Source organism: Thamnophis elegans, chromosome 7, assembly GCF_009769535.1.
Source record: "Thamnophis elegans isolate rThaEle1 chromosome 7, rThaEle1.pri, whole genome shotgun sequence".
Taxonomy (NCBI): Eukaryota; Metazoa; Chordata; class Lepidosauria; order Squamata; family Colubridae; genus Thamnophis; species Thamnophis elegans.
The window spans coordinates 544,976-557,996 of record NC_045547.1 but is presented as its reverse complement, the minus strand read 5'-3'; the positions used below and the strand labels follow the sequence as shown (position 1 = coordinate 557,996).

At 60.5% G+C, this 13,021-nt stretch overlaps 1 protein-coding gene across 1 annotated transcript in view; it reads left to right on the top strand.

The window, feature by feature from the left end:
• The window catches only part of SHANK3 (SH3 and multiple ankyrin repeat domains 3), a 204,897-nt gene that overhangs the window by 175,939 nt on the left and 15,937 nt on the right, over positions 1-13,021 (top strand). Inside the window, exons 18-20 of the mRNA XM_032221683.1 lie at positions 6,545-6,672; positions 7,539-7,632; positions 9,873-12,186. Coding sequence (XP_032077574.1) covers positions 6,545-6,672; positions 7,539-7,632; positions 9,873-12,186 — 2,536 coding nt within the window. The remainder of the gene's footprint in view (positions 1-6,544; positions 6,673-7,538; positions 7,633-9,872; positions 12,187-13,021) is intronic.

Below are 13,021 nucleotides of genomic sequence, written 5' to 3'. Positions count from 1 at the left end.
CCCCCCCCCGCCTTCCTTCCTTCCCCGCCTGCGCCGTCACGGCCCCTCACTCAGCGCCTGCATCCCCCCCTCCTCCGGGGGGCTTCTCTCCCTGCACAGCTGCCGCTCCTGCCTGGCAAAGGCTTGGCCACCCGGTTGTCGCCCAGCGGCCCACCCGCGCTGGGCTTGCATGCAGCCTCTGCCTTCGGGTCACCTGGGGGCCAGATGTCCTTGGCAATCCCTTGGCCTTGGGAGCCATCAGGTGTTCCTGGCTGGGGAGTTCTGGGAGTGGAAGTCCAGGCATCCTTGAGGGTCCCCTTTCCAGACCCTGCCCAGGTTTCCCAGCAGGATCAGGGGTCCTTCTTGGTCTGCGCAAAGTCCCTGTGGATCCCCTCCCCCCCCCCCCCAGTTCTTGAGGGATGTTCCCCAGAGAAGGGCAAGGGCGCTGGTGAAAAGGGCACCCCAAAGAAGGCCCCTTCCTGAGCGAAATCTACCTGTCCCAGGATAAGGGGGTTGCAGGATCCAATCGGTCACCCGGACCAGAGATTTGCCCTTCCAATTTGAAAGCTTGGGAGATCATCTCTCTGATCCAGGGACCGACTCCACTTGGATCCTGCCACTCGTGCTGGAGTCACCCCAGTATGCTTCCGGGAAGGGTCACCCATCCACCTCCGACTTTTCCCCAGAGGGTGGGGGGGGTTACTCTGATCTCGCCCCCCCCCCCCCAAAGTCTTGCCTTCTTGGATGGGCCTCAGGCGAGGGAAGGGTCCTGCAAAGGTTGACAGGGGTCTTCAGCAAAGGGGCAGCAAAGGAAGCTTTGGTTGCGTGGACCTCCTGCCCCTAGAGAGGTCTTCTCCTGGAGAGCCCGGCTGAGGAGTCCTGGCTCTCCTTCAGCTCTGCCCAGTTGGGCCATCTCCTGGCGGTCATCATCACCATCCGTGTTTGGGAAAACCTCCAGTTGCTCCATCCCCCGTGGTCCTTTCGTTTGGCCAGCCCAGATCCTGGAAGAGCCACTTGGGCCTTGAAAGTCCTTTTCTCCCTAAAAGGTCCCCTGCCTCCTTCCTTCCCAGAATATTAGCCCAGTTGGGGACAGGCTGTCCTCTGGAAAGCAGGTGGGTTTCTCCAACAGGGCTGAGGATCACTGGCCACTAAGACCCCTGGATTCATCCTAGGCACCTCAGCAGCCCCCCCCTCTTGGTCCAGCTGGCATCTTCTTCATTTCCTGCCGTTTCCAGGGATAGCAAAGTGCATTGTGCAAGTGGTGAGGTTGGGCCCCTGACAGGCAATGGGGGGGGAGGAGGAGCCACCCCTAAACATTCTCCAGGGAGGCGTCCCGATGCGCCATTCTCCAGGGCATCCCCTGAGACCCTCCCAGTGTCTTTACTGAGGTTCCTAAGTGGTCCCAGGCTCCCAATGGCTTGACTGCCCCCTCCCCAGAGTTGTGGTGCAGTGGAGGAAGCGGGGATGAAGCCCTTGGGGGCCACAGAGGGGGGGAGGGAGGAAAATAGGCTGGGGAGGGCCAAGGGAAACTCCGATGCCTCGCTGCTGTGGGGGCGCACGCATGCCGGGCGAGGGGCTGGGAGGGGCACGAGGGCTGCCTTGTGGGGAACGTGTCCAGGGCTGCATCCCAGAATGCCGCTCCCCCAGCCTCCCTGCCTGTGAGGAGACCCTCACCCCAGGCCCTGTCTCCCCTTGGCAGAGGCAGGGGGTGCAGCCCAGGGGAGGAAAACGCGCCATCCGCCCACTGACGTCTTATACTTTGTTTCTTGATTCCAAGCCTCGATGCGGAGGAGGAAAGGGGGTGAGTGCAACTCCCCATCCTGGGGGTCCCCTGGGTTCAGGCAGCCCCTCCCTCCCACCACCCTCTCCCCTCCCTCCCTCTCCACTGGGGAAGAAGGTGCTTCTACAACCTGTGCAAGGAGGGGGCCCTTGGCCGCTCTGTCCCCAGGGGCCCCTGCTGGAATGGTGACTTTGGCACACTTCCAGAGGTTCCCCACATGTTCCAAGCCCTGATGGTGCCATGCGGGGACACCAGGAGCCCCTTCCCCTCTCTCTCCTTCCACATGGATGCAGTGGCTCTTAAAGGCTGGGTATTATGGGGTGGCGTTCTCAAACATGGTGCCCTTAAGGCTGGGTGGACTTCAATTCCCAGAATTCTGGGAGTCAAAGTCCACCCAGTTTAAAGTTGCCAAGCTTGAGAAAAGGACCTGCGATGAAGTGTGTTTTGGTTGTGTGTTGAGTTTCTCTAGAGGTTCTTAAAAGAGGGAAGGGATTTCCGATCGCCACGCACGTGTCTCACAAACGGACAGGGAAGGCCCCTGGGGAAGGGTGTGGAAGCCCAGGGGCTCCGGCTCCATTGACGAAGAAAGCCCCAAGGGACCTTCTCCCAGCTGACCTGGGTCTTTGGAGGGGGACATCAAGTGGCTCCCACTCTCTCCCGGCCTTTTACCTCCTCCTGACCTAGAGGGACGACTTGGGTTTGTCCCACTATTTTGTGGGGGCCGTCTGGAGGTTCCTTCCCGGAGACCAAGTGGCCTGATGGGTGGCTAAGGGAGTCATTCTTCCTTTATGCCCTCTTGGATAAATGCCTGTCCAGAAGGTAGGAAGGACGGTGGCAGGAATTGGGTAGATTAACAGAGAGAAGGACCAGGGGGAGCGCATGATAGCAGCTCTGGGGGGCTTTCAGAGAGAAGTGGGGGCCCAAAGCACCAGAAGGCAGGACAGGAGCAACGGGGGGAAACTAATCAAGGAGAGAAGCAACATGGAACTAAGAATAATTAGTCAGTGGAACAACCTGCCTCCAGAGGTTGTGGGGGCTCCACCATAGGAGGCTTTGAAGAAGAGATGGGACAGCCAATTGTCTGGAATGGTGTAGGATCTCCTGGTTGAGCAGGGGGTTGGACCAGAAGACCTCCAAGGCCCCTTCCAACTCTCTTCTTCTGGCATTCCTGTCAGGGAGAACCGTCGCTAGAAGGATTTGCCCCCAGAGGTTGGGAATGCTCCGTCACTGGACGTTGAATAGGGACAATCCTGCCTTGGATGTGGGGTTGGACTAGAAGGCCTCCAGGGTCTTTCCAGCTGTTGGAGTCTGTGCTTCCCCTCCGTTCACTAAAAGCAGCTTCCCGTGACATGATAGTTGCTGATAAGTCATGCCCACTTAACGCCCACTTGGACCTATCTGGGGATATTCACTGAGTTACCCTCCCGGCTCTCTCTCCCACCTCGTCACAGTGACGGAGCAGAGGTGACAAGGCAGCTCCTGTTACGGCCCAGAGCCAAGGGCCCTGGCTGGTGGCGCTGCCCAGGGAGGGGCCAGACTAGATTTGGGGGTGGTAGCTGTTCCTTCTCTCTTGTGTGGGGTGAAGTTGGGTGGAGAACGGGTGCCAAGACCTCCTTGGTTCAAGAGGGCAGCTGCGCGCTGACATAACGGTCAGGTTCCAGTTGGCATAGATGGGGCAGGTGATGGGGAGATGGTCCTTGAGGGATGGCCCATCGGGTTCCTCCAAGGGGGCCCCTCGGCCATGGGTCAGTGCGCTTCTGAAGTGTGCCGGGAACAGAGGCCAAGGCCGCCTCTGCTGCTCTTGCTCTGCTGGCTGGAGCGGAGGATCCACCCTGGCACTCCTTCCTGATCAGGGGCAGCGTGAGGGAACCATGCTCTGGTGGCAGTGCCAGTAGGTAGTTTGCAGTGCAGCCTCTGGGAGCCTTCGCATGGCGGCCTGTGGCTCGGCTCTCCAAACTAAGCCACGTTTCATCTTATAGGTCGGGAAGCCAGCAATTGTATTTTGTAAGACCAGGTTGAGAACTGAGTTATATGAGCCCAGCCGTTGAGTCCAGAGAGAGAGAGAGAGACCCTGCAGCTGCCTTTCAACAGGAGGCCTCTCAGCTGCAGGACGGGGGTTTGGGGGGGCTTGGGGTGCCCAAGGATGCTTGCAAAGAGGGGACAGTCCCTGGCCTGGCAGAGCTCTTGAAGAGCACCGAGCACCAGAGGCCTTGCAGGCCCTTCCTGAGCTGGAAGAGGGCGGATGTTTTGGGACCACCCATTCCGAGGGTTGCCTGTCCTCCAGGCTGCCTTCAGCAAGGATTTAGGCTGGGAGCAGCTCCTAATTGTACCAGCATCGGACAGGTTCATCCCCAGTTTGTCCAGACCAACGTCTGGGTGGGGGTCAGTTTGCCGAGTGAGGGGCCTGCTCAGCTGAAGCCATTGGGCCGGAAGGAGGTGATGACCACTTGACTTTGGGTAGCCGCCTGGCCTGAGAAGCCCCAGTCAGACTTCAGGCTGTCTCTTAAAATCGGAGATTGCGCCAAACGCCCCGCCGGGAACAGAAGGTGAAATCGCTGGTGGTTTTTTAGCAGCCAGAAGCCCCGTGATGATCTTGGTACTTTTCCCTGGAAGACCCCGAGGGGGTGAAGGTTCCTGCAGCAATTCGGCTCCCCAGGAGGAATCGGCCTTCTGGGACTCTCAGAAACCGATGGGTGCCGAGGCTTCTTGGACCTGGGCTCCTCACAGCTCTTCACCCTGGCTTGTTCTCAACTTGCCGGTGTGAAGTTCCCGTGGGTCGACCATGAGGCCAATGTTGAGAAAAGACAGGACACTTCAAAGATGGCGGCTGAGTTGACGCTTCATGTGGGCTGAAAACCAGGCGCTGCCCAAGACTCTTGGATCCCAGACATGGAGTGAAGGTCAGAGGTAGCAAAGGGTCTCCTGGAAGCCTTTCTTGGCCATTACAGTGAGGCAGATGACCGGAACCCAGAGCTCTGTGCCCACTGAGGTCCATCTTGACCTCCAATGTTCTCAGAGACTCTAGAAAGAGTGCGGAGAAGAGCAACAAAGAGGATTAGGGGACTGGAGGCTCAAACACACGAAGAACGGTGGCAGGAACTGGGTAGGTTTAGTGTCTAATGGAAAGAAGAACTAGGGGTGACATGATAGCAGCCTTCCAATATTGGAGGGGCTTCCCCAAAGAAGAGGGGGCTCAACCTCTTCTCCAAAGCACCCAAAGGCAGGACAGGAAGCAACGGATGGGAACCCATCAAGGAGAGAAGCAACTTGGAACTGAGGAGAAATTTCCCGACAGAAGAATTCACTGCTGGAACTGCTTGTCACCAGAGGTTGTGAATGCTCCAATTGGAGGCTTTGAAGAAGAGTTTGGACACCATTTGTCTGAAGTAGTCTAGGCTCTCCTGCTTGAGCAGGGGGTTGGACTAGATGACCTAAAAGGTCCCTTCCAAGTCTGTTACCTCTCTGAAGGCCTGAAATCTTCTTCCGAAGCCCTTTTCTGCCTTCATGAGCCAAGTGTGGAGGCTCTGCTGTACTGGATGAATGTCCTATTTTGAGGAGGTGGAAGGGTGGGAGATGGGGGCCTGGCGTCCTCTGCCCCCAGATGGGGACCAGAGTTAGGATCCTGCAAACGCTGCTGGTGGGACTTCCAGCATCCCAGCTCCTGTGCTCCTTGGCCAGGGACTCGCGGCCCCAGGTCTGGTTCTAGTGAGGCAGCTGAGTTGGGGGGCTCTTTGGCTGGGCCCAAGGGGGTTCGCTCGCCATGGGGATTGTCATGGATTGAGTTTGTACAACCTACACTTAACCTCATTAATGAATTAATTCAATTTTCTGTGTACACCCAAGGCAGTGAATCATGAACCCCCCAACACACTAAACCCCTTCAGCCACTGGACTCAACTCCCTCGGTTAAGTTATGTTGTGTGAAGAGAACCAGCCGGGGGGGGGGGCAGCCCTGGGGATGGAAGGGAGGGCAGGACCGCTGCCCCAGGGGTTGGGGGCTCAGGTTGGAAGCCCTGCAGATCCAAGTTGCTTTGTAATCCCACCCAAATATGACTCTTGCCCTCTTGCTTATGGGCAGAAAGCCTGATGTGGCGGTGAGTCGCTGGTCAGGGAGGAAGCCTCTTCAGTGGTGGATCTTGCCCAGCAGAAGGCAAGGACAAGTAGGGAGAGGAGGCCCCAAGGCTCGGAGGGGCACAGAAACCCTTCGAGAAGACATTTCAGGAACAGGAAGTCAGGATTCTCCAACAAAACTTCTCTTTGTTCTGTTGAAACTGGGGGGGGGGGGCAGAATGGTGGCCCCTTTGTGACTTGTGGACTTCGACTCCCTTGCTGGTGGAGGAATTCTGGGAATTGGTCCACAGGTCCATCGTTCCCCACCCCTGTCTTAAGACAAAGCCCAAGGGACACAGAAGGGGAGAAGTTAATCTTCTGGGCACTTGACTCTGGGAAGGTGGTGGAGGAGTTCTCCTCCGGCTGCAAGGACGCTGGGGGCCCTTCAGACTTTGGGGCCAGCCTAAGGGGGAGAAGGTCCTAGGTTGCTCAGCTCTGACCCTCGGCTGTTGGGAAGCTCCTGCCCTCCAGGGCCCTTGGGGGGAGGGCGTTGGTGCCCCCTCCATCTCTGAGGAGCTTCCAGGAGACACGGTGGCAGGGGCACCAGGCCCTCCTCCCACTGCCAGTCTCCCTGGGCCTCCCTTCTGGGCACTCCCCACTCTGCAGGGCAGCCCAGAGCCCACGGTGGGCGAGGGCCGGGCGGGCTAACTGGCTGTGGCGTGTCTGATTTTGCAGAGAAGCTGGACGAGATCTTGGCAGCGGCTGAGCCCTCGCTGAGAGCAGACCTGGTGGAGGCAGATTCCCGGGCAGCCACCGTGAAGCAGAGGCCGACCAGCCGGCGCATCACCCCTGCAGAGATCAGTGTGAGAGGCTGGGAGAGGGCTGGGCCAGGGGCTACACCCGGGGCGGAGGGGAGGGAGGTCTGCCCAGGCCAGCTGGGCCCCAAACTCTCTCCCTCTGCAGCCACGTTGTTGCCGGCCAAATGACGGCCATCGCATCTGCTTTGTCATCCCACCCACACGGGACTCTGGCCCTCTCGCTCGTGCGCAGGAGGGGCACCTCTGTCCTGACCAGGAGGCCACTTGGACGCTGCCAGGGTGGGAGCGCCCGAGGCTGGCTGTCCTGAGCCCCTTGTGTGCTGCCCCCTTGCCATGGCGGCCAGGACAAGGAGGCCCACCCCCAGCAAGGCCCCCTGGCTGACCCCCAGCTGATGCCAGCAAGGCCTGGCCAGGCCGGAATACGGGCAGTCCTCGACTTACGACCACAACCGAGCCCAAAATATCTGTTCCTAAGTGAGACAGTTGAGGGGGTTGCGCAACCTTTTCCTGACCTTTCCTGCCACTCTTGTTAAGTGAACCCCTGCCGTCGTTAAGCTAGTCACAGGGTTGTTAAGTGAATCTTGCTTCCCCATGGACTTGGCTTCTTCAAAGGTTGCAAAGGGGGAGGAGGCGAATCGGGGACGCTGCAGCCGTCATAAGTACATGCCAGTTGCCAAGCCCCTGAGTTTAGATCAGGTGACCACAGCGAGGCTGCAACGGTCCCAAGTCATTCTTTTCAGTGCCCTTGTGACTTCCAGCGGTCACTAAGTGAAGTGTTGTAAGTCGAGGACTGCCTGGGGGTGGGCGGCCCTTCCTTGCCCCCAGGCCAGTGTTGGGGGAGGGGAGGGGGGAAGGGGGCCGGGGCTGCGGCCTGAGCAGGTGGGACTCGGCGTGTCTCCTTTCTCTTCCAGTCCCTCTTCGAGCGCCAGGGGATGGCAACCCACACAGGGCCCGAGAAGCCCCACCTCTCCCTCCGCAAAGGCCTCCCGCGGACCAAGTCTGTAGGTAGGTGGGATCTCCCCTGGCTTGCCCAGGCCAGCTCCGGCAGCAAAGCCTCCGGTCAGCCGCCCAGGGAGCCAGGAAGGCGGCTGCGATGGGGGCCCCGCAGCCTTTCAAGGGGGAGGGGGCTTGGGGGCCTCTGGGAGAAATCCTGAGGAGGACGATCCGCGAGGGGCCCAATCTGGAGGCTCCTGCCCTAGAGGAGGCTGGCCTGGGTGGCCGGAGGGGTCCCTGAGCTGCCCACCCCTAGAAGAGCCAGAGGAAGCCAAGGAAGGACGACTCCTCGTGGCAGACGTCCCCTTGGCACGGCTGTCTGGCGGTGGCCCCTGGAGGGAGCTGGCTCTTGGGGAGCCTCTTGGGGAAGCCGTGCCTGGGGGTGGCACACAGGTGAGCCGCTTGCCCCCGGGTGAGCCCGAGTTGCAGGCACTGGTGTCGACCGGTCAGTTTCCCTGATTGGGAACTCGTGTTTTCTGATCGACAGTCGAGGCCGTTGCCGCCTGATCCGCCCCGTCTCCTCTGGCTCTTCTTAAAACAAAGCCATCCCTGACCGTCTGAAGGAGCCTGTGACTCTGAGCCAGATCCCAGGGATCCCTTCCAAGCGGGCAGGTGATCCCAGGGACCCGGCTTGCGTGGCGGCTCTTCACGGAGCTGATTGGAGAGGAGGCCTCCGCTGACGCAAAGGGATCAGCTGCACCCGCCCGCCCATCCTTCGCCTAGCGGGGCCTCGGCAGAACGAATTGGGGGGGGGGAGGGACACCAGAGTTTCAAGCAGTGCGAGGGGGAAAATCCTGCTGGAGCTGAAAATAATCCAGGGCTCTAGAAGGGTCTCAGCAGGGGGAGAAGGGGGAGAAGGGGCAGGGGGAGAATTCCAGCTGGACACAGAGCAGGAGAGGGAGCTGGAGAGGGGCAGGCAGAGCCGTGGGGAGCCCGTGGGGCTTCTGGTGACACCTCCAGGGGCTGCTGCTGCTCTGCCATCTGCCAGCCCTCAGCGTGATGTTGCAGGGCGTCTCCCCTCCAGGAGGGATGCCAGTCAGCCTCCCTGCTTGTGGGGAAATATTCTGGGGACAGCAACAGCTGGCAGACGGCAGCAGCCCAGAAGCTCCCAAGCGGGGGGGGGGGGTGGAAACGCCTCGGGGCAACGCAGCCATGCAGGAATGCATTGACCCTCCATGGGATGCTAAGGGAAGCCAGTGTGGGGAGGAGGAGGAGGAGGGGACAGACAAGGGGGTCTTCATTGTCCAGCAGAGGAAGGCAGAGCTGGGGGCGTTGCCCTTTGAATCTTGGGCCCAAGGATTGTGCTGGCCGTATCGCTGGGCTCTGCAGGTTTTGAGGGGTCTGGACTTCAACTCCCAGAACTCCTCAGCCAGCACAGCTGGCAAATTCCAGGAGTTGAAGGCCACAAGTGTTAACAGTTGCCAAGTTTGGACAGCCCTGGTATAAAAGGACTGCGTTGCCTGTGGCCAGTCGTCTCCTCTGCCCCATAGGGCCCTGTCTGGCGGTGGCCATCAGTAGGACAGGCTGCCCCATAGATTCACCCACCTGTTACTGCTCTGCTTCCTCCCTCCAAAGCCTTCCCAGCATCCTCCCCCAGGAGCCTCTCCTTCTCCGTCTCTTCCCTTTTTCCTCTGCCCGGCTTTCCTTGTGACCTTCTGGTAGCTCAGGTGGGGGCCAGAGTGGAATGGCTGGGCCTAGTAGCCCCAACTCCCAGATCCTTCAGGGGGTGGAACCGGACCCTCCCCTGCAGCCCCCTCCCCATCACCCCCCTTCCATGGCTGCAGACACAGGCGCCTCCTTTCGATGGACACACCGGGGGCTTCACCACAGAGTTTCCAACGTACAACCACTTGTTTAGTGACTACAACGGCATTGAAAAAAGCAATTTATGACCGTTTTTCACACTTACGACCATTGCAGCATCCCCATGATCACATGATCAAAAGTTGGACGCTTGCAAATGACTCCTATTTATGACGGTCGCAGTGTCCGGGGGCCACGTGGTCCCTGCTTGCTACCATCCGGCAAGCAAAGTCCGTGGGGAAGTCGGATTCACTTAAGGGCCGTGGGACTTAACTGCAGTGATTCACTTAACAACTGTGGCAAAGGTTGTAAAGCTGCCACTGGGCGCCCCAAGCGATGCCTCGGCTGCAGCCTTTGTGGTCTTCCTTCCTGGCCAGTCGAAGGGAGAGAAGCACCGTTTTTCCTCCCAAAAACAGGGCTGCAACTTTTCCTCTTTTGCTGTTTTTTAGGCGAAGATGAAAAATTTGCGGCTTCCCTCCTGGACGGAAAGTTTCCCCGGAGCACGTCAATGCAGGACACTGTCCGGGAGGGCCACGGCATCCCTCCCCCGCCACAAACCGCTCCCCCACCGCCCCCCGCCCCCTACTACTTCGACACCGCCCCGCCCCCCACCTTCTCCCCGCCCCCACCCCCAGGGAGGGTCTACGACACCGTCCGCTCCAGCTTCAAGCCGGGCCTGGAGGCCAAGCTGCACGGGCTGCCGCCAGTCATCAGCGCGGCCGAGATGTACGACCAGGCCAGGGCCGGCATCCCTTACCCCGAGCGGCAGAAGCGGGCGCGCTCCATGATCATCCTGCAAGACTCCTCCCACATCCCCGTGGAGCCCACCGACATTCCCCGGCCAGGCCCCTCGGCCACCCCGCCGGAGAAGCTGAAGCGGAAGGGGCGCGGGGCGGACAACCCCTACGCCAACATGGGCCAGTTCAACGTCAGCCTCTTCGCCCCCACCAAGCCCCAGCGCAAGAAGAGCCCCCTGGTCAAGCAGCTGCAGGTGGAGGACGCGCAGGAGCGGGCGGCACTCTCCGTGGCTGGGGGCTTCCCCCGGGAGCCCTCCCCCACCCGGCGGGGCCACCGCCTGAGCGGGATGGACTTCACCTCCCAGCAAGTGGAGACCGCCAGCCTGCCCTTTGCAACGGCGGTCGTGGGGGCCATGAAAGAGCGAGACCGGCGCCTTGATGAGAAGCGGAAATCCACTGTCTTCCTTTCCGTGGGGGCCATAGAGGGGAGCCCCCCCACCATCGACATGCCATCGCTGCAGCAATCCCGGTCCATCGACGAGCGTCTGCTGGGCAGCCGGGACGTCCTGCTGCCTTCCCCCGTCTCCGCTCTAAAGCCATTCCTCAGCAGCCCCTCGTCGACCTTCATCCACCCTCTGACAGGGAAGCCCCTCGACCCCAACTCCCCCCTGGCGCTGGCGCTGGCCGCGAGAGAGAGAGCCCTCTCCACCCAGGTCTCCTCCCGAGTGGCCACCCCCATCCACAGCCCCGACTCCGACCGGGCGGCCCCGTTGTTTGTGGACATCCAAACCAAAGAGCAAGAGAGGGGGGAGCTGGAAGGCCGGGGGTCCCCCGCCTATTCTCCAGGGTCCAAGGCGCCTACACCCAGCTCTCTGACCCCTACCCAGAGCCCCTGGGGAATGCCCGGAAGTGCGAGGAAGGAGGGCGAGGCACGGACCGAGACTCCGGTGAAGGAGGTGGAGGAGAAGAAGGTGGAGGAGAGGAAAGCCATGATCCTCAGCATCATGGACACCTCGCAGCAGAAGACGGCTGGCCTCATCATGGTGCACGCCACGAGCAACGGGCAGGACCTGGGCTTCGACATGAAGGAGGAGAAGACTCCTGTCCCAGAGGGGGGGCCGGAGCCAGGGGAGGTGTCCATGATGGAGGCCCAGCCCAGTCCCGTGGGGAAGGCGCCCGTCAGCCCAGCCTTGGACAAGACGTTCGGACAAGGGAGCTCGGAGGAGGACGTGGAGACGTACACGGTCACTCTGCCCCCCGCGCAGCTCTCCTCCAGTGACGAGGAGACCAGGGAGGAGCTGGCGAAGATTGGCCTGGTGCCGCCACCCGACGAGTTTGCAAACGGGGTACTGGTCACCACCGCTGGCACACCTCTCAGCCAACTGGCTGCTCCAGCCATCGCCCCGCCATCGGTGCCAGCGGCAGCGGCCCTGCCTTCTACCACTGGTGGAACACCCTCAGGGAAGCCCTCTGATGCCCCCACCGCCCCCGAGTCTGCCGCAGACTCCGGGGTGGAAGAGGTGGACACCAGAAGTTCAAGTGACCATCACCTGGAGACCACAAGCACCATCTCCACCGTCTCCAGCATGTCCACGCTGTCCTCCGAGAGCGGGGAGCCCACCGACACCTACACCTCCTTCGCGGATGGGCACACTTTTGTACTCGAGAAGCCGCCAGTGCCTCCAAAGCCGAAACTCAAGTCCCAGACCAGCAAGGGGCCGGTAACCTTCAGGGACCCACTTTTGAAGCAGTCCTCGGACAGCGAGCTCATCTCCCAGCAACACACGGCCATCCTGGCGTCCGCCAGCGTCGGCCGGCCACGCTACCTCTTCCAGCGAAGGTCCAAGCTGTGGGGGGACCCCCTGGACAGCAGGCCCCTCCACGGGCCGGAAGACGACAAGCCAACTGTGATCAGCGAGCTGAGCTCCCGCCTGCAGCAGCTCAACAAGGACACCCGCTCCCTGGGGGAGGAGCCTGCCGGGGGCGTCATCGACCCTGGAAAGAAGACCCCCATGGTGGCAGCACGGTAAGAGCCCCTCCCCACGCCCAGGCAGACCGGGGGGGGGGGCTTCAGGTGGCCTCCCCTTCCCCAGCGCCCCCCTCCTTCTACCTGGGCCCTGGTTCAGCAAGGGGGAGGGGGCCAGAATGGCCGCTTAGGATTTGTCCCCATCTAGATTCGGGGGAGGGGTGGAATTTGGAAAGAATGCTGAGCCCCCTCCCACTCGTCCATTTCCTCTTTCTCCTACACACACACACACACACACATACACACACACACACACCAGCTTTGCGGTTCCAGGTTTGAATATTGAGTTCTGGTCTTTGTGCCCAAGACCTCTACAACAGGCAGAGGCTTCATCCTTTCACACACACACACACACACACCCTCTGTAAAACACAGCGGTGCCCTTCTCTCCCCCCACCCCACCCCCCGTGAGCCTGGGTCCCTGGCAGAGGAGTGAAGACAGCCCCCCCCTCCTCCTCCTCCTCCTTTGGCTGAAGAAGCCTCCCAGCCCTCCTCTTCTCCCTGCCGCTGTGGGTGGCCTCTGCCTCCTTTTGTGACGGAGGCCCTACGCCTGCCTCTGAGGCACACAGAGGGCCCTTGGCTTCTTAGATACAGGCAGTCCTCAACTTACAACACTTAGCTTTTCAAGGTGACTTGCGACCATTTTTCACAGGCACAGAGTTGCAGCCTCCGCCGGGGGTCCCGTGATCAGAATCCAGGCGCTTGGCAATTGGCTCTTATTTATGACGGCTTTAGTGCCCCGGGATCACACGATCCTCTTTTGTGACCTTCTGCAGACTCACTTAACAACGGTGGCAATAAAAGTCGTAAAATGGGGCAAAATTCACTTAACAGA